We start from the raw sequence: 24,952 nt of genomic DNA on the forward strand, positions 1-24,952 counted from the left end.
TTTCCCAGTTTCACTTTTCTCTTCTTCTTCTTCTCCAGCTCTCTCTTCTTCTTCTCTTCTCCACACTTTGCCTCATTTCTGCAGCTCCACCTTCAGCAGCACGCAGGATCTTCTTCTCCTCTTCCAGCACACCGTAGAAAATTTTCAGGTTTTTCTAAAAACTTTTATTAACTTTTAATTATGTATATTTTTTTGTTTTATATATAAAAATAAATGTATAAATTTGAATGTTAAATTTAAAATAAAATATAAATTATTCAAGATTAAGTAAAATTAATAATATAATTTTTTATGCAATTTTAAAAATTTAAAAATAATATGAATATATAAATTTAAAAATAATATGAAATGAAGATTAAATTTCTAAAAATTTACTAATTAGGAATAAAATTTAAAAAATTAAAAAGTTAACTTTTGTAAAAAAAATTTAAGTGTCCACAATGATATAATTTAAAGAAGTATGAAATTACGTTTCATATGCCTATATAATTTGTAATAATTTAAAAGTAATATTTATTTATTTTATTATAATAATATTTAAAATAATAAATATTAATTTGGTATTATCTTTAAGTATTTGTAAATATTTTTTAATATCAAATAAAATTTAATAATATTTTTAAAAAATCTAATTTAAAAGATAAAAAAATATAATAATTTTTAAAAAATATAATTTTTTTTAAATATGTAAACCGCTCAAATTTTTGTATTGTTGAAATGTAATATGAAATAAATATAATTAGGAAAATAGAATTGAATAATTTTTTAAAAAATATAATAATTGAAATACTTAAATAATTTAATTTGTCTCGTATTTTTTATTTAATAATTTTAAAAATATTATTTATTTTAATTGTTATATTATAATAGTATATTAATTGATTATTATTAATGTAATGTTATGTTTATTTTTTTAAATATTTTTCAATATCTTATTAAATGTAATAAATTTAAAATAAATGTAATTGAGGAATGAATTTAATATTTTAATAATTATATTATGATATTATGTAAATTGATTAGAAATAATTTTAATTTATGTTTAAGTTATTTTAAATAATTTGTAATTTGTAATATGTAACGAAATTTAGTTTTATTAAATAAATATAATTAAATAATTATAAAATTAAAATATTAAAAAAATATTATGTACTGTTTTAATATTTAATTTTGTATATACCGTTAGTTTTGTTGTTAGTTATGAATGGAATATTTGTTGTGATTTAAGTATGAAATATTGGTGTGATAGAATATTTGTTGAGATTTTTAATAGAATATTTGTTAGTTATGAATGGAATATTTGTTGTGATTTAAGTATAAAATATTGATGTGATAGAATATTTGTTGAGATTTTTAATAGAATATTTGTTGTGATTTTTGGATATTATTGTAGTGTTAAATTATGTACATTTATTTAGTGAATAAATGATATTTGAATATTGTTAGTGATTTTGAATATTGTTTAGTTGGTGAATGTGTAGTAGTATAACATTTTATTGTGGTGTGATATTGTATATTAATTTGTATAATTAGATATGGAGGAAAGACGCAACCGTCGTGACCGCCGTGATTATATTTTACCTGGTCCCAATGATCCATCGTTGCTATATGGACAAGCCGAATATCGGTCTGAGACTATATGGCAACAGAATATAGAAAGTGGAGCAATAGGTTGTAGAAGAACGTGTTCAATTTTACACTTGGATGAAATTCCAGATCTAATAATACCTCACCTGCGGCGAACGGGTTTTTACGGCGTAATACGATTAGGTTTTTTTGTATTGGATTGGCATTTAATTACGGCGCTTGTTGAGCGGTGGCTACCAGAGACGCACACCTTTATGTTTCCCGAAGGGGAAATGACCATAACTCTTCAGGATGTAGGGCTAATAACCGGGTTGCCTGTCAATGGTGCAGCTGTTACAGGCCGATCACGCCACCATTGTTCCACCTAATAATGCCATTAGGGGGTGTTATCTGAAAATGAGCTGGCTTGCTGAGGAATTTAGTCAACTTCCAGATGATGCTGATGAGGAAATTATTCATAGGTTCGCAAGAGCATACATTATGAGGGTGATTGGATCCATATTTGGTGATACATCTGCGTCACGGGTGAACTTAATGTTTCTACCTTTGTTAGCCGATCTTGAGGACGCTGGTAGTTATAGCTGGGGTGGGGCATGTCTGGCATGGTTGTATAGACAGTTATGTAAGGCGATAAATCCTGAAGTTATGCAGATGGCTGGTCCCTTATTTATAGTTCAGATATGGGCATGGGACCGGATCACAGCAGTATCACCGGCACTGTCGGACAGAGCACCACATCATGATGCTCCACTAGGTAGCAGGTATGTGATATTATGTAATTGTTAAATTTTATTTTAGATTTAATATTTAAAGAAATATTTACTAATATAATTTATTGTGCAGGTGGAGTAATGCCAGACATGTTACGGAAGTAGTCACCCACGTACTCGTGGAGCTGCGTTATCAGTTTGATAGATTATTACCCGAGCAGGTACTAATATTAATAAATGAACTAATATTCTGAACCTACATTAATTATTGCATAACAATTGAATATTCATTGCAGATAATTTGGGAGCCGTACACTGATGCCCTGATTCAGTCGCTACCCGAATATTGTCGCCAAGGACGAGACATTTGGAGGGCTGTTGTCCCACTTATCTGCTTCCATATTGTGGAGTGGCATCAGCCGGATCGGGTCATGCGACAATTTGGGATGCAACAGCATATTCTTGCTGAACCTCAACAGTCTGTTACATTACATGATGTGGATTTGCGTAAAAGCGACACGAACTGGGCAGAAGTGCACTCTCATTGGATCGCGCGCTGGAACACCCGGGATAGAAGAATAGTCACTGGCCCATCAGCAACAGAGCCACTCCATTTCCATTCAGAGTACATGGAGTGGTACCGTAGGATGTCCAGACGCTGGATTTCGGTTAAAGGAGCGGCAATGGGAACCGGGGTAAAAAATTAATGATTTTTTAATGTCATTTTCAACATTAATAACTGCATATTCTAAAATATGTAATTGCTTCTATGTTGTGCAGGAGGATGGTCTGGAGCACATGTACGCTATTGCTATAAACCCGACTACGGGGAGTATGACAGCTATGTGTGACCTCATACAGTCTGTTTCATTCTGTATGATGGAAGAGAGGCGGCAAACACAATTGCCAGCTCCATATCGAGCACCTGCTGCACCGCTCAGCACGGATGACCCAGATGACCCGCCTATTCCCGATTCTATGGTACGTGGTTGTCGGGGTAGGACTCGTGGACATGGTAGAGGCCGTAGAAGGGGTCACACCCAAACTGAACAAGGTGATAGGGATGTGAATCCAGTGCCTCCCCTATGGAGTATCATCAGTCACAAGCATTCCATGAAGATGCACCCAGTTCATCTAATGTGCCCAGCTCATCACAGGTGCCTTCCATGTTTTATCTCTCACAGAGTTAGTTCACGGGCTGGACGCTTGGACCGCACACAATGCCTTCCTTTAATCCCAGTGCTTATGGTGTCCCGTACACGCCAATGGGATCAATATTTCCAGCATTTGCGCTCGAGCCTATACATGAGCCGTCGTCTTCAAGGCAGTTTCACATGTCAGGCAGAAGTACAAAGAATATTTTTGCGGGATATAACGCTGGATTAGGATATGGTCCGACTGGTGTCGGTCAGTTTGGTTAGTCAGATCCTTCTGCTGCTGTCGTGCAAAATCCAGATGTAAATGCACCGACACATGAAGAACTTGATCCTGAACAGTTCTTGGCACCGGAACCATGGCGAGGTCGCTTACGGGCTCCACATGATAGGAGACATTGAGGCTGTGGTACTGGTGATCATCACTGACTGTGAGTTGAATATGTATCAAAAAAATTCTTTTAGTTAAATTCTTTTCATTATGATTATTTTTATTTTTTTATTGTGGTACTGATGATCATCACTTATTGTGTTGTATAAAATATTGTGTTGAGATTGTGTTGATGTAATAATTAGTGTATGGATTAAGGTTGAAGTTTATAGAAGTGTGCTATTTCTATTCACAGGTGGAAATAAATACATATTTCAGTGGAAACTTTGCCGGATTTTTGGTAGGAAAAGAAAAAAGGAATTGAATTACATTTAAAAATGAGTTGAACAATACACATATTCACATGAGTGAGCATGATTTAAACACTACAAATTTTACCATGTGTAAATGTTACTTATAATCGTAATGAAAACATAGCCTTTATTTTGTTGCTCCAAAAAAGTTGTCCTCCGCGTATCAAAATAATGAACGCACTGGAAAAATATTTTTTCAATCATTGCCGTTATAGGAGCAACACTCTAAATCCTTTCATCATACCATTCAAGGATTCAACCATGTTTGTTGTCATCACGCCATACCTCTGTCCACTATCGTGTGATCTCGTCCATTTCTTTAAATTTATCTTCATTGCCCAATTATATGATTCAGGGTGCACCTCCCGAATATTGTTCATTGCCTCATAAAACTTTATCTTCTGGTTTTTATTTACTGATATAAATGCCAAGTGACACAATAATTTTATAATAATTCTATGGAATTTATAGAAGAGAATAAATAGTTTATAAAATGTAATTTGTTGAGATATAATGCAGATTTTGGATAATTTATAGAGTATTGGATGCGATAATTTATAGGGTGAGTGAAATGATATAGATTAAAGTGATTTATAGAGTGGTGAATGGGGTAATTTATAGAGAGGGGATTAAAGCCGTTGAAACTAGCTGTTGAGTGGAAATTATACTGCCGAACATGTATTTTTTATATTAATTAATTATTTAAAAAGGAAATTTGTTCGGCAGTCTCACTGTCGAACAATTTTTTTTTCATTAACTCTCATATTTCATATTTAACAAATTTCCTTTTCTTTTTCACGGGTGCCGAACAAATTCATGTGAAATGGTGCATGCACGGTCGTGGAGTTGTACGGCCTTGGTACCGAAGACGTAATGTCCTGGGTGAGTGTCGAACAAGCCAAAATTCGATATCCATGGTGCTGAACTTCTAGTTTTTCGCCAAGATAAATGCCGAATTAGTCCGAAAATATTTTTTAAATCCTATATGATTTTAAAAATATTTTTTAAATTATGTATAATTTGAAAAAATGCTCGAAGAACATCGTTTCAAATCTCTTTCTAAATTGGTCATTACGGCCATGCAACATCAGCCATATGAAAAATCTCTAAGGACCTTTAAGTTTCCATAGATGCCACCAACCCTTATTAGAAGTTAACAAAGTAATTCTCTGTTTTTTTCTAAATTGTGCTTCCCTTTAATGCTTTTGTATTATTTTCAAACCATTATATGTAATTCTCTGTTTTCTTTTCTTTTATTTTTTTTTCTCTTCTTATTCTTTGACATTTCTTGCTGAATACAAATTATATATATTTTGTGTCTCAATTATTGATGAAAATTTAAATTGCATGACTTAAAGAGAAAGAGAGAAGAGATTGGGATAGTGTAATTTGAGGATGAGACATACATAAATATGTGAGAGATGCACGAATGTAAATAGGAAGGTACATGTAAAAATTAAACTATCGAACAATATCTAAATTTTTTTGAATTTCAAATTTATTAGAAATTCGATCAAAACTAATATAAACTATCTGAATACATCTCAAATTTAATTATTATTATTCGAATAAATCGTACCCGTTTAATTTTATATATTTTAATTAATAATTTATATAAAAAATATCTTTTATTAATAATTTTATTTAAAAAATTCAATATTTTTTAAAAATATTTAAATTTTAAATGAAAAAATATATAAAATTTATAAATATTATTATAAAATATATTTTTTATATTAAATTAATTATTTATATATACGTGTTTGTATAGTGGGTATTCTATATATAAAATTCAAACTCGATTGGAGCTCGCAAGAATATTATTTTTTAAATTCAAACTTAATTATAACTATCTAAATATATCCTATTAAAATTCAATCGGATCAGATATTTTAAAAATATATGATCCGTTGCAATCTCTAGAAGGAGGATAAATTTAATAAAAATAGAGAAAAGGGAGGATATAGAGCGGTCATATAATTTTTTGTTAATTTTATTTTTTTATTCATATTATATTAAAAAAATAAATTTTTATTATATTTATATTAAAAATATTAAATTTTATTAAATATTAAAAATTTATAAAAAATAAAATAAAATAAAATTATAATAATTTATTTATACATTGTTATAATATAAAAAAGAAAGTAAATAATACTTTTGTGATAATAAATAAAAATAGAAAAAAAATTATAAGACGGGAGAAAATAATAAATTTTTTACTGAATTTATTTTTATGTAAATAATAATAATAATAAAATAAATTAGTTATTTCAATGTTTACTCCATCTTTTTAACAATTTAAATGATGATTGGATAACTTAGTTGTTTCAATGTTTTCTCTATCTTTTTGATCATTGATTGAAACTAACAGTAAATTAAATGGAGTACTCTTAAATTATAACAATTTTTTTTAGTAAAAAATTTAGAGATATGGGTTGCATTTGGATATGTCAAGCTCTTAACTTACTGGAATAAGTTAGATTAGATAAAAATCTTAATGAAATTAAAGCCCACTAAATCATGTGTTTTGCATATATATCTACACCCTCAATAATAATAAGAAAAAAAGTTGAGGGACCTGTAATGTAATTTTTTAATATAATAAGATAAATATTATTTGATTTTATAGTATGTAGTACATTAACTCATTAGTTAATTTTTAATTTTAAAAATATGTTATAATGTCTTTAAGATTTTATAAAATTTATTAATTAATTAATTTTTTAATTTTAGTTATTAAATGTTATAAAAAATTTAAATTTTTTTTTCTTTTAAAATGAGTAATTAGTGGATAATTTTATAAAATTAAGAGAAATTAAAAATTGATAAAATGATTAAAAAAATTTAATATAATTTCCAAAATAGGAAAGTTAATTAATGCGTTTTTCCGCATTAAATAGTAAATTTATTTACTAATAACATGCTGAGACCTCGCAGATAGATAAGACCAACTTGGCGGTTATGCATTGCCACGTGTCGAACAATGGCGTAGCCAGTTACCTACACGAATGCTTTGGCGAGTGACTTTACGATAATCACTTGCGCCCCCATTTTCAGCTTTAGAGACTGGGTGTCCGAAAATGAGTCAAAACGAATCCTAATTTCTCAGAGTGGAGAGCGAGAGAGAGATATGGCAACCAAAGAGGACAATCGAGAGACACCCAAAACGTCCTCGAAGGTACGATCCGCTTTATTTTTTTTTTCTTTTTTGAAAAATTTTTGCTCTATTTTGCGATTTATATGATCAGGTTTGAAAATTTCGTTTGCTTGCTGAGAAAATATTGGTAAGGAGTTGGATCGAATTTTCTGGATTTTAAGTTCGTTTATTTTCTTTCTTCTATTTTCTCGCCGGTCAAACACTAGATACTGGATGCATTCGCTATCTGATACTACTGCTGGTTGTTTGGTTGAATTCGTGTTTCTCTAGTTCTGCTGACCTAAATGAAATTTAGGTAGTAAATACTTTGTTGGAATTGGCTAGTGGGTGTTCGATAAAATGCTTCAGAGAGCAGATCGCATGCTAATACCGGTGAGGCTTAGCTCCACTCGTATGAGTTTGTTTGTGTTTCGGTTGTGGTATTGTGTAGCATCAATGGGTGAAACCACTGTCAAATGATATTAATACTACATTATAGTAAGTCACTCCATTTGTGGAGGTCGCGGATTTGAGCCACGAAAACAGCCTTCATGCAAAAGCTGCATATGTCAATCCTCTGTAGAGTAAGTGTGAGATTTTTCCTTCACTGCATCACCCTCATAGGTTGAATAGTTTCATTTGAACCTTATATGATTGTATCTGCAAATTCATTTCATGGATTAATTACTGCCGTGCAACTTAGATCTTGTTATCTGTTTCCAATTTTTTCCATATTTTAAATGTGGTTTATCTCGAATAATTGTGGACCTGCGAAATTCCTTAGCCCTTGGTTTTATAGTAGATATTCTTCTTGGAGCTGTCTTTCTCTGTTTTCCTGTCAAAGTGCTCAACTTTGAATTTTAATAATTGGAGCAGGTGCTTATCACAGAGCAATTGAAACATTTTTAAGATTGCTTTGCTGTCATCACCTTTAATTTCTGAAATTTGAAAGGAAATATGGTTGTAACCAGGGAAGAATACTGGGAGTCAAAAGTTTGAATATTTACTAAATTGAGAGAGAGAGAGGGAGAGCAATTTCTGAACGTTTGTGAGGATCGTGTGGATCTAGTAGGAGATCATACTCAAATTGCATAACTGGTTAGATCTGCCACTTCAATTTGAAAAAGAGGTTGTCATAGACAATGTCAAAGTTGTAGTCTATGAGAAGGAAACCTCTAGGATGCCAATAATAAGCCATTAAGAAATTTTCGAATCCTTGATAATGTGTTGAATGGGTCCATTAGAGTATCAGTCAAGCGATCCACAACAACCAGTAAAAGAAAGGTTGCAGACATCGATCCTCCCCAGAACCCACAAATGTGAGATTGCTTTGTGCACTGGGTCACCTCTTTATAGGGGTCCCACAACCCATTCTCCTCTCATTTCTCTCCCCCTCACGATGAAGCAGGGATTCTTTTGATACCTAGACCTCCATTCTTAGGCTTGCAAATAGAATCCTAGTAAACAACATTCTTGACCTTGGCTGCTTGAAATATCACATCCTTGAGGTACTATATGCATGCCATTTAAACATAGATCTTCAGCGTTAACATCTATTATTTGCAGCAGGTGATGGTCTTTCTTTCTATCATGTTCACGTGTTGTCGTCACTGCTAATACAATGTTATGCTTTATGCTGGAGGGTCTTTAAACAGTTATCCTATAAAAGAGAATGATAACCTATACGCCCTTTTAGGAACCAAATTTTACTTTAACCCATCCTTCCATCATCACCATCTTACTCTGTCTTAAGAGAGAGAAAGAAGAACTGTTTGAGGAATTATTTTCAATCAAAACATTGTTAGAAAGTTTATTATCATCTACTATCATGTTGCAGAGGTCTTCTTCTCCTGGGGCCCCTGGAAGGACTTCCAGATAGCTGACATTATTGTTAGGTATATGCTCCATTGGGTTATGTCATAGTTAATCATCGAATATCCAAACCTTATCAGCGATTGTGAACAAGACTATTAATAGAAGTGGCAATCCATCATAGAAATGCCTTTTTTCTTTTAAAAAAGAACTCCAATAACTTGTGTTCTTTTTATATGAACTTGAACTTGCATTAATTTTAGGTGGAACTTTTTCCTTAGCTTTGTTTTTATGTTGTTGCCTTCCCATTATTTTTTCACATCTGAGGGAATTCTAAAAGAAAAGGGATGGTGAACTATCTTTATAATTGTGATTACAGAATCCACGTGGGGCAGTGCGATCAGTGGATACATATGCTGCACAATGCGAAACATGCTCAAAATGGAGGGTAATTGAAACACAAGAAGAGTACGAGGAAATCAGAAGCAAAATCTTGGAGAATCCCTTTGCTTGTGACAGAAAACCTGGGGTATCTTGTGAGGATCCTGCTGACCTTGAGTACAATGCATCTCGAACATGGGTCATTGACAGGCCTGGCATCCCAAAGACCCCAGTAGGTTTCAAGAGGAGCTTGGTGCTCAGACGAGATTTCTCCAAAATGGATGCTTATTATATCACTCCCACAGGAAAGAAACTAAGAACAAAAAATGAAATTGCTGCATTTTTAGAAGCCAATCCAAAATACAAAGATGTGTCCGTTGAGGACTTTAATTTCACTTCTCCAAAGGTAATGGAAGACACTATACCTGAAGATGTGAAGAAGGTTAATGCTAGTGGTAATAGAAAAGGTAAGGCTTCAAAGGATTCAGCTTGATCTGGAACCGGTGTGTCACCAACTTCATTATTGTGTTGTATTTTTATGATCTGATGAGGATTCTTCCTGTTCATTTTGGCTTCATGTGAGGAATTTTTTGGGCCAATACATTATGCGGATGATGGTAGAACTATTGCATAGTTGTAACAATAGCATTTATTTTGCGATAGGTTGCTGCATTTCTCATAGACTGCTTGGAGTATTTATCTTTAATGTTGGATGCAGTATTTCCCTAGTTTAGAATCTATTTTCTTCAGACTTCGGAAGCAAGGTTATTCTTTTTAGTGAATGGCAAGTTTGCCAGCGGCACCTTGAATGATATAGACATTGAAAGCTGTTTGTAGATAGCACTTCCAAATTTTTATCCACAATTCTTTAATAAAAGAAACAATTAATCTTAAACCTAAACAGGCCGCAAGCATAAAGGGTACAGAAGCGTAATTGGCTTTAACAAGCAAGAGCAGTAGTTCTTGGCAAGACAAATTTGCAAATAAGAAAACACAGGGGGTAGCAATTCTAAACAAACTGCATTTGAAGTTACAATTCATTTCTGAGTTCGAATTTTGTGACAATAATATAATTTCATTGAAAGTACAGATACATGTATTGCCCCTAACTAAAAAAGGGTGAAAAATTCTGTACAAATTTAAGGGTAGATCAAGAATTACATTTGCTTTGTATATATAGCTGTGTATTTCTCAGTTGTATATTTGTTATGCATTCATCGCTCCACAGATGAAGTGTACAGAATACATCCCTAAGAAAACAGGGATCCTCATCCTCTGGCAGCAACTGTGTGATTAGTGCGCTGGAATTTCTGAGTGAGGCAAAAAGAAAAATCACAGTTGATAAACATATGTGTGCATTTCACTATAACCAACTCAAATATAATGTTGCGATCGCGCAAGCTAGTCTGGTTTGGTGTACTCGAGAAGCATGTGTGGTGATCTGTAAATCTTTACAAGCGTCCAGTAAAGGACCTCTTCCACTCCAAGCTCACCCTCTGCTCTTGCCGCATATATATCCTCACAGATGGCTATCAACCTGCATCATGCAATATTTTTATGAACATAAATAGAAGAGAGGTTACAACACATGGAGTACTCGGAATTTTTGCTTCATTTGGACGGCAGACTAAAGCTAGGTGCCCAAAGCAAGCCTGTTGTTCATTTATTCCCCTAGATCAAGAAAAATTGGCAACTGAAATCCAGCAGAAGTTTATTCGAGCCTTTTCCCCTTTCTCTTAAAGAGAGGTGTCAGGGCAAGTTGTGCATTTATTCATGGTGTTTTATACAACTTCTAGGGAGTAAAAGACACTTTACAAAATTCTACATTTTCTTAATGGTGGATTTAGAAATTTATATCAAAGGGACAAATGCGCAATACAAGTATATGTAGACACACACGATCATATTTCTTTTTTCACAAAATAAAAATATTGCTATTGTATTCCTTAATCTGGGTACAACAAGAGGTAATTTGTGTTATAACTTTATCTTTAAAAAGCTAAACGAAAGAGTTTTGTTTGTCGATTATCCTGAACATTTTCAACAGTTTCCATAGTTTGAAATTATCAGAGCTCAGAGATGTCTATTTCCATACATAAATCTGAACAATCATTGCATGAAATTGTTTGTAGAAAACATGAGCTAATATTTTATTAAGGATGTTGTTATTGGTAAAAAAGGTAAGTGGGCTAAATTTTGTAGATAGTTCTATTCTACTTTTAAACATTAAGATAGCTAATGTAAGTTACATTTAATGGGTAATTTGTTTTTATGTTAAACATAATTCACAAGTTTATCCCATTTAAAGTAAACTAATAAGCTAGTCTAAATCGAAAATGAAGTCTATAGACGATGTATCAAATTTGTAAGTGGAGGCAAAGATATAATTTTAACTATATAATTCAAAAGGATTAGTTCCACACCTGCATTTTTTATGATCGTGCATCGTTGTCTGAAAAATTGACCTCTAAGAAAAGAGACTTAAAAAATAGCCCTTTACCTGTCACAGGAAGGTAGATTTTCATATGGTATTCTCATTCGCAAGTCTGAGCATTGAAGTCTGATAAAACGGCCCACAGCAAGCACAAAAGTTATGTAGAGACCCCAGATGCTGAACTTGCTGATCGTGTCACCAAGAATTCCCTCTGCAGCAGCATTTTAGCAATGACATTACCATAAACAAGAAATTTATCTCATATATTATGGCATCTAAAAAATAGAGGTGGTCTTAAACTTACGTGGTGGAGTTTCCTCTGACATTATGATAGCCGTGGGTCCTGTCAAGCCTCCACAGCCACTTACATCTGATGAATTGATATCATGAAATGACCACCAGCTAAAATTTGCCCGATTTATAATGAGATCTGCACTGACTGCACTTACCTGTAATTGGAGATGTACGGTTGCATTTTCATTAAAAAAACCAAATAAGGGTAAAGAAAACTATTTATCTTGCAGTAGCTAAAGTACAGTTTGGTTGGATGGAATAATGATGAAAATGCTCCATTTTAACTCTGCAGATCACAGGTTCGAACTCAAATATAGAAAAGCCTGCTTTCAAAGCAAAAAGGAAGGCTATTTGCGGCTAAACCTCTCAAGCTCACCCAAAACAAAAAAAGCTTCATAAACTGGCTAGACCATCCATTATCAAAGTTATCTCAAAATGTCATTTCAAGGTCATGAATTATATACAAGTGTTAAAAAGGCTTCATTAAATCAGTTTCATCAGCAATGATGTATCATAGGATAAATAATTCTTACAAAGGAAAAACATGGGGCCAGGAACCAATGAATTTACATCGCAATAATTAATGATTTCACAGATGTTTAGAAGCACACACACATAGAGAGAGAAAGAGAACATGTAGCATCTGAGTAAATGAAGTGCTTGGATAAAATTGGATACCTCTTGTTCTAAAGGTCTGACATCACCAGAGCCAGTAACACGCAAGTACCTAGGATAAAGATTGTATATCCTAAAGCTGTTTGTCGAACCATTAAGAACTTTCTGGACATCTGATCGTGTTGGAAGATCGAGGGGGTCAATAGGTTTCTCATATTTCACAACTTCCTTGCCCTTCGGCCTCTCCCTGCTAAGTACCCAAATGAAAAGAATATCCAGATCCAGATCCCACTCAAGGGATTGGATAAATCTCTTTTGAACCACATCTGGAACAAGCCACAACATACTTGCATCTGCTTGGCAGCATATCAGCTGAATATCATTATTATTATATGCATTTAAATAACCATCGGGATCAAGATCTACATCAGAGTTGACATTATCCCATTGGAGTTTTTCACAGAGAGTAGTTTGATACAACGTCAACCTTCCACCTGCAGTCTTGATATCAAGCTGAACACTTGCATCTTTAATGGGGTTTGCGATATTTGTTGGGTTGCCACTGCTATAGATCTGCAAGGAAAATAAATAATTTCATAGAACATTAACCCTATGTATGGAAGCATTTCTAAGGAGGAAGAAAATAGTGAAAAGAGATTTGAAAAGGAGAACATGGTATTAAATAACGACCGTTACTTTATGTAACGAGGGGCTATTTCCCATTACCCATTATTTAAAGGTCTCCCCTGATTTGCAAGCGCAAAGGACATTACGACCGTTACCGAACATTATGTAATGGTAATGGCTGGTACTAATAATTCAATAATTTGTTTCACATGCCAAAAAGAATGCATATTGCCTATTCTGGGTTTCAATGAGTTCCATTTGTTCCAAAGCCCATTTCTTTCAAATCTCTCTTTCCTCTCAAAAAACTCATTCTTTCCTGCATCTTTCTTCTATAAGGTTAGATCCATCGTAAACTATTTCATTTCTTAGTTTTTTTTCTTCTAAAGATGAGTTTATTTTTCCTTTTTCTGCTTTTACTTTTATATTTTGCATTTTTTGCACTTTTTTTTTTTGTATTTTTGTTGATAAAAATCATTTTGATGTTAGTTTTGACTTAAGATTATATTTTGAACTGTTAGATTAACTGATCTATAAGATTGTGTATTTTTTTTTCTTATCGTAAACTATATTTAAGAAATCTATTTTAATTATAAATTAACTTATATAAAATTTTATGCTTAAATTTTATTAATTATTTGGTAATATTAACTTTTTAGTTTAATATTTGGGACATTATAAATTTAATATCTATGTTAAACATGATAAGTAAAAAAATTAATATATAGGTTTAGGGTTAAAAAGTTGATAAATAATTTTATTAACAAAAATTATGCTTTTTGTAAAAAATTTAAATTAATTAGCAATTTATTACCTAATTTCGTTTCATTGATTTGTTGTAATAATGTTTAATTTAAGTTAGATAGTCTATATTTGATATATTTATACTTATGGTATAGTTGTATACATTATTCTAACTTATATCCATTAATATAAATTTATTTTATAAACTTTGCAAATTGTTTTGAAAAATTTGCAGTGTCAAGACGTTACCGGTAGTTATGGCTATTACAGGCCTATTTTTGTTACCTGCAAACGCAGCTACGACTGTGATTTAAAACCATGAGGAGAAAATTATTATCAATTTGTTTGCATTGGAAGGAAAATATAAGGAATGAAAATGTGAGAAAGTTGTTTTACGTACATAATTTTATCCCTAACGTTTTAAATTTAAAATGTCACTGTAAGGGCAAAATTTGCAATTCCATATCATTTCCACCCATTGGCAAGCCTCATGCTTATTTTATTCTATTTTCTTTTGCCTCTATTATGGATAATAGCCAAACCAAATCCATTTTTTAACGTTGAAATATTAAAGAAATCTATCAGCTATAGTAGATTACATTTCATGTAGATTGTATTTATCTACTAGTTTCTTATTATATTTTTATTATCTTACCTTCATAGTTTCTTATTTTATAATTACTTGTATTAGGACTTCTACTTTAATTAGAATAGAAGTATTATAATTGTATGGACCTCCATAAGAGGACCACCATAAGGGGTTTCTCTTTATTCAATAAAATAAGTAAATAAATTACAAATATATTAAAATTGATTAACGAGTCTAAGGTGTTAAGAACTTCTTCCGATGAGTTCCTCTTGATCCATCATCTTGTGATATGATTCATAACCTAGGACCTTAGCAAGTAGGCAGCAGAGCCAATCATCATGGATGATCCAACAAATTTAGAAGAGAAGCCAAATATTTCAAGTAACAATTCGAGACGCGTTTCAATGACTTGGCTAGTCCAATTTCTAAGCTAGTTTAAACCTTTAATAAGAGGGCAAATCAGAACCAAGATAGAATGAGCAGCTGCTAGGAAAACTTGGTCAACAAGCTAATGAGAATATAGAAGGACATGTGGTGCCCCGATATGCCAAACTCAACTTTTCCTTGTTTGATGGCACAAATGGGCTGTTATTATCATACCTTACGAGATCTACAAGAGTGGAGGCAATAAATCATGCTTCAAAGAACATAATTTAGGCACATGGTTTTGGGAAAGTATTAATCAGTTGTCAAGATGCAAGGCTACAAGGGAGTCTATCAATCATTTCAAGGCTGCATATCCTATCTTTGTGCTTGAGGAGAAGCTCCTTCTCTAAAAGAGAAGTGATGTTAGGATAACAAATAGACCAAATTCATTCTTCAACAGAGTCCGAATATTAAAAAAAATCTATTAGATATAAGAGATTATATTTTATCTACAACAAACAGATTAAACAGATTGTATTTATCTAATAGTTTCTTATCAGGCTTCTATTATCTTATCTTCGTAGTTTCTTATCTAATGATTGCTTATATTAGACTTCTACTTTAATTAAAAGTATTATAATTGTATGAACTTCCACTTATAAGAGTTTCTCTTTGTTCAATAAAATAAGCAAATTAATCACAAACACATTGAGATTTAAGATTATATCATGAGTTTGATGTGTTAAGAGTTCCCTCATTTTCACCATGTCATCGTGTGATGGTGATCCATAACTCGAGACCTTAATAGCCTCAATTTCCTCTCTATCCCAAACATGGAAAAGTGAAATATCTAGCTTTCCTCTCTCTTTTTGTTTCCTCCCGTTCTACCAAGTCCTTTATTTTTCAAATAAAGGCAAAAAAGGTCTAAGCTAGCATAAGCAGCATTGTCCAAAATTTCATATCTCTAGCAAAGTTTTTGTCCATAAGCTTTTCAAAACTTGTGAACAAATTCTACCCATTATCAAATTCACTTAGGCATATATATTGAAAAATAGAAGTGTATCAAAAGTTTCTTACCAGCATAGGAGCCCATATTACAAAGATTAATATAAAGAACAAGCATATCCCGTTGCAACATTTGGTCCACTTTGTTTGCTTCTCTCCTTGTTTGTGCGTAGCTCTATTCAAGACAGTATCACATTTAACAAGGTAGAGACTTGCATGAATGTCCTCCAGCTAAAAGGAAAAGCTACTCATTAGTTCCTGAAATCAGCTTGCAAGTGCTCAATAAGAATGCTCCCAAGAATAGTGTCACAAACAAGAAAACAATCATTTGATTACTTGATCAATGAAAAAAAAAACATTACAAACAAAAATTGAAATTAATCAAATGATACATGAGAATACCAGTGGATGCTAATTGCTGCAGATCCAGAAAAGATAGAGAAGTCATAATGAAATTCAACAATTAAATTGCAATCCAGTTTAAACTATAGATGGAAGTTCATATTTTTAAGAGGCAAAGAAATATTTTGCTTTGCAATAAGTCTATTTTCTCGAGGGGAAAAAGCTAGGCAATCTAACCCAAAATCCTAAGCTACTAGGTGGTATGGCCAACGAAGGTGATAGTTAAAGTGCCAGTGCCAGCATGGTTTTAAATAATGGCCATTATGTAACTTATTTTATAGGTTTCCAAGCCCCTGATACCCCATTATTTATAGGTGAGCTGTACAGGCAACAGCCGTTATCACCATTGCTTAAGTTAACGGTAATAGCCATGACTTCCTGTTGAGTTATGGTAATGGTCATTACCCTAATAATGCAACTTCTACAATTAAAAAAGCAGTATTTTCTTCATTTCTTTTGATTCTACCATTTTCCAGCCTTTCACACCTACTCTTTCTATTTCATCCAAATTTCGCCTTCTTTCTACAAGTCTCCCTTTAAGCTTAGATCCTTGTAAATATCTATGATTCTCTATTTTCACAAAAAGTTCTTGTAAAAGGCGAGTTATTTTCTGCTATTTGCAATTTATTTTCATTATTTGATGTAACTTATTTCATGTCTCTTATGCTTACCATATAGTATATATATTATGCTAATATTTGATGTATTCATCCTTATCATGTAGTAGTATATCTTAGTTTTGCTTGTATTTACTAATATCTATTCATTTCATGAACTTTGCAAATTTTATTAAAAAATTTAGTGCAACGCTTAACCATTTCGGTTATGTTATGGCCATAGGCCTATTTCTATTATGTGACTGTGACTGCAACTTGAAAGGCAGCCACAACAGTGATTTAAAACCATGACTGCAAGTCATGAAAAAGTAAAGAGTCCATAAAGAAAGATAAACAAGAATGCAATTCAAGCTAAAACATCCTCAATTTACCTTCAGCCAGTCATACATGGTCAAAGAGGTGGTTGTACACGACCAGTCCAGCACGCACCGCAATTCATAAAGGAATGGCAGAGCTCGGTAAAGTCTGTAGCCTAAATAATTAATTCGTGAAACTTGACTAGTCAAAAACTGTCGATGCAAGGTGCTTTTATGAGGAATTCCATAGCGGATTTGTATGGCTTGCAGAGCTAGAGAAACTGCTTTTGCAAGAAATATAGCACGGAGTGCAAGCCCTGCAGCATGTTCTTGGAAAGATTCCAAATGCCAAGCATACACTGTGACTGAATAGGTGAAGAGAATAAGGTTGAATATATAAAAGATCACCTTTCCAGTGGCAAATGAACAGAGGTAAATAATGCGATCAAGGACAATCAAGAAAAAGATAACCTGCACATAAAACGTTTAAAATAGTTAGAAACCAATGGAAAATAGCACAGCAATATGAACCCCAAAAGAATACAAAACATTCCCTGCTTAGGAAGCAAGTAGAAAAGGATGACCTCTATATTTATCATGATCAAATAATTATAGATCACTCTCTCTCGCTCTCTATCTCTCCCAGCACGTTGATGAATAAAAAATCATTTACCATGTACAATGAAACATCATTCATGTCACTTATATCATGGAAGGTGGCAAAATCAGATCTAAGGTTTTTCAAGAGAACTTTTGATGTGTTACAATTCCCATTCTAACTCAAAACGGGTTGAAGATAACACAAACATTAGATGATAAGTAAATGTCAACACATTTTATCTCAGTTTTCTACTGCACCAAAACATTATCCTGAGTTCAGATTTAAATTTACAGCAAATACTACATACATAGTAAAAAAAAATGAAAGAAACTGGTAGAGACTAACCATCAAGAGAAATACAAACTCTTTTGGAAACTGATCTTCAAGCTGATAAACATCTAGAAATTCACTTTTATTTTTTATGACAGATTGGTAGAAGATTGCAACTAAGAAGAACACACTCAAATCAGCACCAAATATATAGGCATACAGATCAATTTCTCTTTTGCCTCCTCCAATGACAGAGATAATAAGGTATGGAAATCCAATTGCTTCAACAAGCCCATCATATTTTGCTTTAAGGATCTCCTTTGCTACATCAGCTGCTGGAGTAAGTGACTTGTACCACTCTGCTGACACACAGCTTGTCAATGGAGCGGCATATACCACCTCAAAAACAACCAAGGCCATGTTCGGATTTTCTTCACTTCTTTCAATGCTCTGAACATGAATCTTACTAGCAAAAGGGCAAAGATTTGGGTTCTTTCCTTTGCATCTCTCATCATGAACAATTCTAAGCAACTGGTTTATTCCAGACTCTATTCTCTCTGGCTGTATTCCATCCTCTGGCCACAAGTCCACATCCATAGACATCTGGACAAAATATGGAGGAGACTCTGCTCCCTTTGTAAGTGATTCCCAGTACCTAAAGACGCTTCTGACTATCAATCTTAGCATGCTTGTTGTTACATGCAGTAGTTCCTGAGCCTTCTCACTCCAACTATAACTCAGGAGAGCCTCTTCTCGATGCAGAGTGCTTTTTCTACAGAATTTACTTTCCATGGAAGGCATCCATTCACCATCTTTTGCAGTTATAGAACTCTGTAATAGGGTAAATAAATAGACAAAGAACAAAGGCAATGCACTAATGACAAAGGATGAGTTGATTTTATGCGCGGGAAATCCTAACTCGCGAAGTAGGCCTGAATGAATAGTCAACCCGCAGTGCTGAATGATAATTTGGTAGAGATACTGAAGCAAAATGTAAACTTCAGTGTAAATCAGCATGATAACCCAGAAGATGTAATTGGGACCAGTGTTTACACACAAAGCATATAAGAAGAGAGCTCCAAGATATACCATAGAAAGTAAACTAAAGTTCCACAGAAAGACAAGAATGAAGCAACAATAACACACGATGTCATTATTAGACCGCATTTGAGACCATATATGCCAGAAGATCCTTCCTATCTGCAGACTTGTAGTATCAGAACTCATGTCTGACTGCAGAGAAGCTGATCGATCCAAGTCAACGTGTTTATTGTTCTGGCTCTCCATCTCATCATATACTCCATTCTCAGAAGAGAAGTTCTCATTTGTATTTGAATCTTCTGGTTCAATGTTTAAGAAGCTCACAAGATTATTAACCGCCTGATTTCCAATAGACTGCACCTGAGAGACACCATCACCTATCAGCTGTACTGCAGATTTCAAAGGGTTTTCCTTTGACTGGCCCCTCTCCTTTTTTCCAGGATCAAAAAGCAAGCTATCAGCTGATTCCTGGCTGATCTCAGTGATCTCACAAATAGGAAATTCTGAAGAATACTTGGGAGACATTTCTTTTTCTAGACTTTCTGTATTCAAACTAACTGAAGATTCTTTCACTTCAAAAGAGAATGACGAATCCTCTCCAATGATCTGGTCTTGTTTTCTGAGGGTTTGTTCACCTTTCTCAGGACTAGCAGAATCTCTTTTAGAGTTAAGAGAAGTACTCCTTCTTCTTCTTAGGCCTTCCCTTTCAGGGGAAGTGCCACCACAATTAGCACTTGAATTAATGTCGTGAAGCTGAATTTGCAAGTTAAGCATCTCAGATTTCATCTTCTCCACTTGCATATTACGCAGGCGTTTCTTCTCCTCAGATTCACGAATATGTTGCAACTGTGCAGTTTTCCATGCTGCTTTCTTCTCTTGCTCATGCACAATGGCACCAATTTGCTCTGCTTCAAGATAACGTGAAACATGATCAAATTCGCTGGAGGAGAACATATATGACTGAAGTGATACCAATACAAATATGATAATCTCGACAAGTGCAGATCTTGCAGTAATTCTAAACCCATAGTCATACTTATAAAACCCGATCATCTCATATATGTAATCTAGTGTCCCACATTTCCCAGAAGCTTTTGACACACCCAAAAAAGGAGATTGATAGGCAAGAGACAGAACAATAAGAGCAAAGTTGTATATGCGCAAGAATCTGAATATCTTGTTCCTCTTCTTCAGCATTACAAGTCTCATCCGAAAGAAAACCAGAGCAAATGCAAGATAACCAAGGTGCAGAATGTCATATTCAAGGGTTCCAGTAACCAAAACCAAGCAAAGCACAAGATCCAACAGATGGCAATAGCAAAAAAGTCTAAGGTAGTCGAGAAAAGTCCACATGCTTTTAGTTTCAAAAGAGAGATCCTTCCAAACAAACATATTTTTACGTTGAGACATCATTTGACGATATGTTGATGAACCTGAGAAACTGGAAAAACGATCGGCACGGAGTTTGAAACAAGCAAGCATGAAGACCACAAAATAGCTGGCTAGCATGCGTGAATCATCCACAGTAAGTCCTACAGCAAGCACAACACTTAAAATTAGGACAGTGATAAGGCTAGAATAATACATGGAGAAAAAATAATCACCATACGAGAATTGTATGCTTTGAAAATTGGCTAAGGTAAGGAGTTAGTAGTGGGGTGAAGCCAAAAAGAAAGCCCTCTGAAAGATTTTCAAATTTTCATGTGAAATATGTATTTTTCCATACAGAAAGAAGATTAAAACCCGGCTATATGACGATAATTTTGAGCCTAGGAGCATGAATATTGGCCTTTTGAGGCATAAATTTAGATATAGTATTTCGCAAGGCTGCCAAACATCCATAGGAATTGAAAGGAAACAATAAACACAATCAAGCATTTTGTATGATTTGTTAAGAAAAAAACTCTAATATGATAGAGAGGGATTACCCAGCCAACAGTTCTTGCAGTACTGAAAATGAAGAGCTGAGCTTTTCCAGCAGTCATGACAAGATAGATCAGTTGCACTTGGGGTATGTTTATTAAAAGGATACATGCTCTTCCAGATAGCAAAGTACTCCAGGATGAGAATGGATGCAAACAAGAACACAAAAATGGGCCACAACTTTCTTATAATGGGCCGGTTTACAAGAATACAAGCAGCAAGCAATGCTATATATAGAATAGAGATGGCATTCAACAAGGCAAAGCTGGCTAGAAGCAATGCAACCATGTTTATCTCAAGGCCAAAGAGGTTAAACATATTCTCCATCCAGAACTTCAAATATATTTTCAAGATGGTCTTCTGTGTTTCAAACCTTTCTTTTCTCAATGCAAGAATCCTCTTCTTATTCCACTTATGACTCTCCTTGGTGCTTCCCCAGATATATCCAAATGAAAATATTCTGGTGCTACTACCATCTGCACTAACAGTTTTATTGGAATTAGGCACTTGAGTAAGACCAGAGGTGAAAGTGAGTGTGCTTGCAGTTGTGACTCCCTCTCCTTTTACAGATGGCACACTATCATATGATGGTGGCTTATTTTCATCATTGGATATAGAATCATTCATAAAGGCACTTTCATCCGAGATAAACAATGGACAAGGCTCTTCCCATTTTCCTTTATCTGGAACAGGATTTGGCATCTGCGCCAACCAACAGAAAACATTGTACTGAAGAGTGCAAGCAGCAATTACTAGGACTTTTCCTCTTAGTCCTGACTCTAGCCCCCTAAAACTGGGCTCATATGCACGGAAACCCAAGAAAAGGGAAATCCCAGAGTGCTTTTGCCCAGGAAACATTCCAACTTGTCTACCCCACATCTGAAATAGATACTCAGATGTCACTAGAAATCCAGTATATAACAGGAAAGATTTGGATGGTACCCGAGAAGTTTTTGGTAAAGTTGAACAGATTACAAGGCCAAGCAAATATACAAAACCAAAAGCACTAATTGGACCCAAAGAAGCATAGAATAATGTGACAAACAGGATTTTCTGACTGTGCCAAATAAGAAATCGTTTCATGAACCCAAACGGTCCAGAATCCAATGGATCAGGATCATCCGATCTGTTATACTTGCTTTGTCTCCTCTCATAGCTATAAAGTTGCATCACTATCAAGACAGCCAGAGATTCCCAAACATTTTGCAATAATGAAGCCTTTGAGTTGTAGCCTAAGTAAAAATAGAGATCTATAAACCTGGACAGCCACATCTCAAAGTGGGGGAAACTGCTCAAGCTATAGATGGAGACAAAAACCATGATAGCATATACTTTTAAAGGAAACCATAGACGCCTTCTTGTTTTCTCAACAAGTTGTCTTCCAATTATCCAAACAAGGAGCAGGAAAATATACCCGAATGATATGTAATTGGGAATCACCAGGTATACTGTGAAAAGAATGGTCAGAAATGCAATGTAGGTTCCACATGACCGATACATGGACAAGAACTTCTGCCCAACTGCACCGAGGAATGATGTTATCCTACTCTCTGAAAACAGAAAAGACAAATAAGTGTACAACATTTAAATGTTTAAATTAGGTTAAGAATTAGTCATAGCTCCAGGACCACCCAGACAGGGTGTAGCTACTGCTCCCATATAGAACTTCTCAACAGAAGGCCAGATAAAAGGTGTGATTATTTCACATCTAATAGAGGACAAATGGCAGGCTGAGAATCGGTCCTATAATAACTTATAAATTGTGATGGATCATGCACTTTGATCCAATAAGCAACAGTACAGTTATAACAACACAAATTTAACGCATGGTTTTAAATAACAACTGTTACCAATGGGAAATACTGGTAATTGGGTACAGGGTTTTGAAGAGGGCTTTTACCATTATATATGTGAACAACGACAAAAAAAAAATGTTACATAATGGTAATCGCCGTTATTGCCCATTAAATAACAGATGCCAATTGTTGTTTGTTCTTTTCATTTTGGAGCAAAGAGGCACATAGCTTACTTTTTCTGGTTTCTAGGGTTCCACTTCTGTTTCTCTCAATTTTCCATCTCAAGTTTTTCATCAGAAATCTTCATTTCGTATCTAAGATCATCAATTAGAAAGGTTTATTTAAAATGAAGGAAAGCAAAAAATCACACTTCTATATCCATACCTTGAAAGGGTTGAGTTATTTATCTTTGTTTTTGGTTTTTGCTTGTTTGTTGAAAAAAATTATGGTTTATGGTAGTTTGTTAACTAAATTCATAACATGAAACATTATTTACCCGATCTACAGGTTATTGTCTTCCCCCCCCCCCCCCCCCCCAACTTTTAACTATTTTCGGAATTATATTTAGTAAATAACATAAATAATTGGAAAATAATGGAAGAAGTTTTAGGCTTCTTTAACATTGACGATCAAGCTCTCAAATCAAAGTCAAGATAATCAAGAACCTCCTAGACACTCATTTTGATGGTAATAGGATTAGTTCTTTACTATCTACTTAGTTATTTTAGTTTTAAACTGATTAATGCTAATAACATCTAAAAATGAAAGCTTTAATATCTTTAATTGATGATTTTCTGCTTAATATTTAGTTGTCCATCTTATTTTTTTATTATAACCTTAAATATCTATTCACTTTATGAACTTCGACATTTAAAAAAAAGTGTAATGATTAGCCATTACCATTACATTAGGATCATTGCAGACCCGTTTCAACTACATATTACCAAGATGAAAATCCATGATCCAACGTCTACTGTGAAGTTTATATCTTCATTAGTAAATTCAATGGAAAAGTAAAGTTTACACTTTATGCTTATGGACGGGAAAGGATAGGAAAGAAAAAAGAAAATGGATAATATCTATCCTTTGTTTGGGAGTTTAATGAGGTTAGAAAAAGAAAGGACAAGAAGGAATTAGTTGTCCCTTTAGACTCTTCCTTTGTTTGGGAGTTTAATGAGGTTAGAAAAAGAAAGGACAAGAAGGAATTAGTTGTTCCTTTAGACTCTTGCAATATATATATTACCCTAAAAACCTTCTTATTCTTCATAACATCAAAACATAGATAACAATCCTTTTTAATGCTTTTTTCCCTATCCCATGGACAGACTACCTTTTTTTTTTATCATCCAACTAAAACTTGCAAACATGGTGTAAAAATACAACACACATAGGGGAAAAACTAGTCCTATAGAAATATCCCCATGGTTTGAACTTTCAATATGGTCAGATATAGTGTCCCTCTATCATGAGAATGAATTTTAGGGGTGAAAAAAGATAGGCTTTCTGACTATGCAAACCAAAGTGCAACATCAATAAAAGATGTAGTGGGTATATATGAATTAATACCATAAGAATGATTATCATGGTTGTATTTGGCAGTCTGGGAGGCACACACTGACAAGAGGACTGATTTATTAAGACCAGCTTGCAAGATGCTAAATCCAATGGGAGCGCTCGGGGTGTGCTGCACAATTGCTGAGAATGAAAATAACATCTCAAAACCATGGTTGTGAATGGCACAGAAACAAGCAAGTAGGGCAATTTCCAAGAAATCCCAAGAACTATCTTGTTTAAGAAGACCTGCACCAAATCACATTCCGTTATAACTGATTCTCTTTTCTTATCACATATCAAAACTACACAGTTAT

The 24,952-nt window shown here is 33.8% G+C and overlaps 2 protein-coding genes across 9 annotated transcripts in view; one reads left to right on the forward strand and one right to left on the reverse strand.

Moving 5' to 3' along the window:
• The first annotated feature begins 7,159 nt into the window (after positions 1-7,159).
• Positions 7,160-10,205, forward strand: LOC110615206 (methyl-CpG-binding domain-containing protein 4). 2 transcript variants are annotated; one of them, XM_021756965.2, is made up of 2 exons: positions 7,160-7,316; positions 9,466-10,205. In XM_021756965.2, exons 1-2 carry the CDS (start codon positions 7,269-7,271, stop codon positions 9,958-9,960), a joined length of 543 nt encoding a protein of 180 aa, XP_021612657.1. In that variant the 5' UTR covers positions 7,160-7,268; the 3' UTR covers positions 9,961-10,205. The 2 variants fall into 2 exon arrangements, with proteins under 2 accessions (XP_021612657.1, XP_021612658.1); XM_021756966.2 differs by lacking the exon at positions 7,160-7,316 and adding an exon at positions 7,343-7,858.
• Positions 10,206-10,470: 265 nt separating this feature from the next.
• LOC110615204 (piezo-type mechanosensitive ion channel homolog) overlaps positions 10,471-24,952 on the reverse strand; it is a 40,026-nt gene continuing 25,544 nt past the window's right edge. For 5 of the 7 annotated variants that reach the window (XM_021756961.2, XM_021756960.2, XM_021756959.2 and 2 more), the window contains 9 exons: positions 24,651-24,884; positions 21,294-22,838; positions 18,400-20,897; positions 17,529-17,924; positions 16,211-16,369; positions 12,874-13,383; positions 12,206-12,350; positions 11,968-12,112; positions 10,471-11,004 (listed from right to left, as the gene is read on the reverse strand). In XM_021756961.2, the coding sequence (XP_021612653.1) occupies positions 10,869-11,004; positions 11,968-12,112; positions 12,206-12,350; positions 12,874-13,383; positions 16,211-16,369; positions 17,529-17,924; positions 18,400-20,897; positions 21,294-22,838; positions 24,651-24,884 (5,768 nt within the window). In that variant the 3' untranslated portion in view covers positions 10,471-10,868. Of the gene's footprint in view, positions 11,005-11,890; positions 12,113-12,205; positions 12,351-12,873; positions 13,384-16,210; positions 16,433-17,528; positions 17,925-18,399; positions 20,898-21,293; positions 22,839-24,650; positions 24,885-24,952 lie in introns of those variants that run through there. The other 2 variants (XR_006350635.1, XM_021756963.2) reach the window with 2 other exon arrangements.

Source organism: Manihot esculenta, chromosome 5 (genome assembly GCF_001659605.2).
Source record: "Manihot esculenta cultivar AM560-2 chromosome 5, M.esculenta_v8, whole genome shotgun sequence".
Classification (NCBI taxonomy): domain Eukaryota; kingdom Viridiplantae; phylum Streptophyta; class Magnoliopsida; order Malpighiales; family Euphorbiaceae; genus Manihot; species Manihot esculenta.

Coding starts and splice junctions, on each gene's coding strand:
- LOC110615206 (XM_021756965.2), top strand. CDS start 7,269: ATGGCAACCAAAGAGGACAATCGAGAGACACCCAAAACGTCCTCGAAG. Junction 7,317..9,465: donor CACCCAAAACGTCCTCGAAG/GTACGATCCGCT, acceptor TTGTGATTACAG/AATCCACGTGGGGCAGTGCG.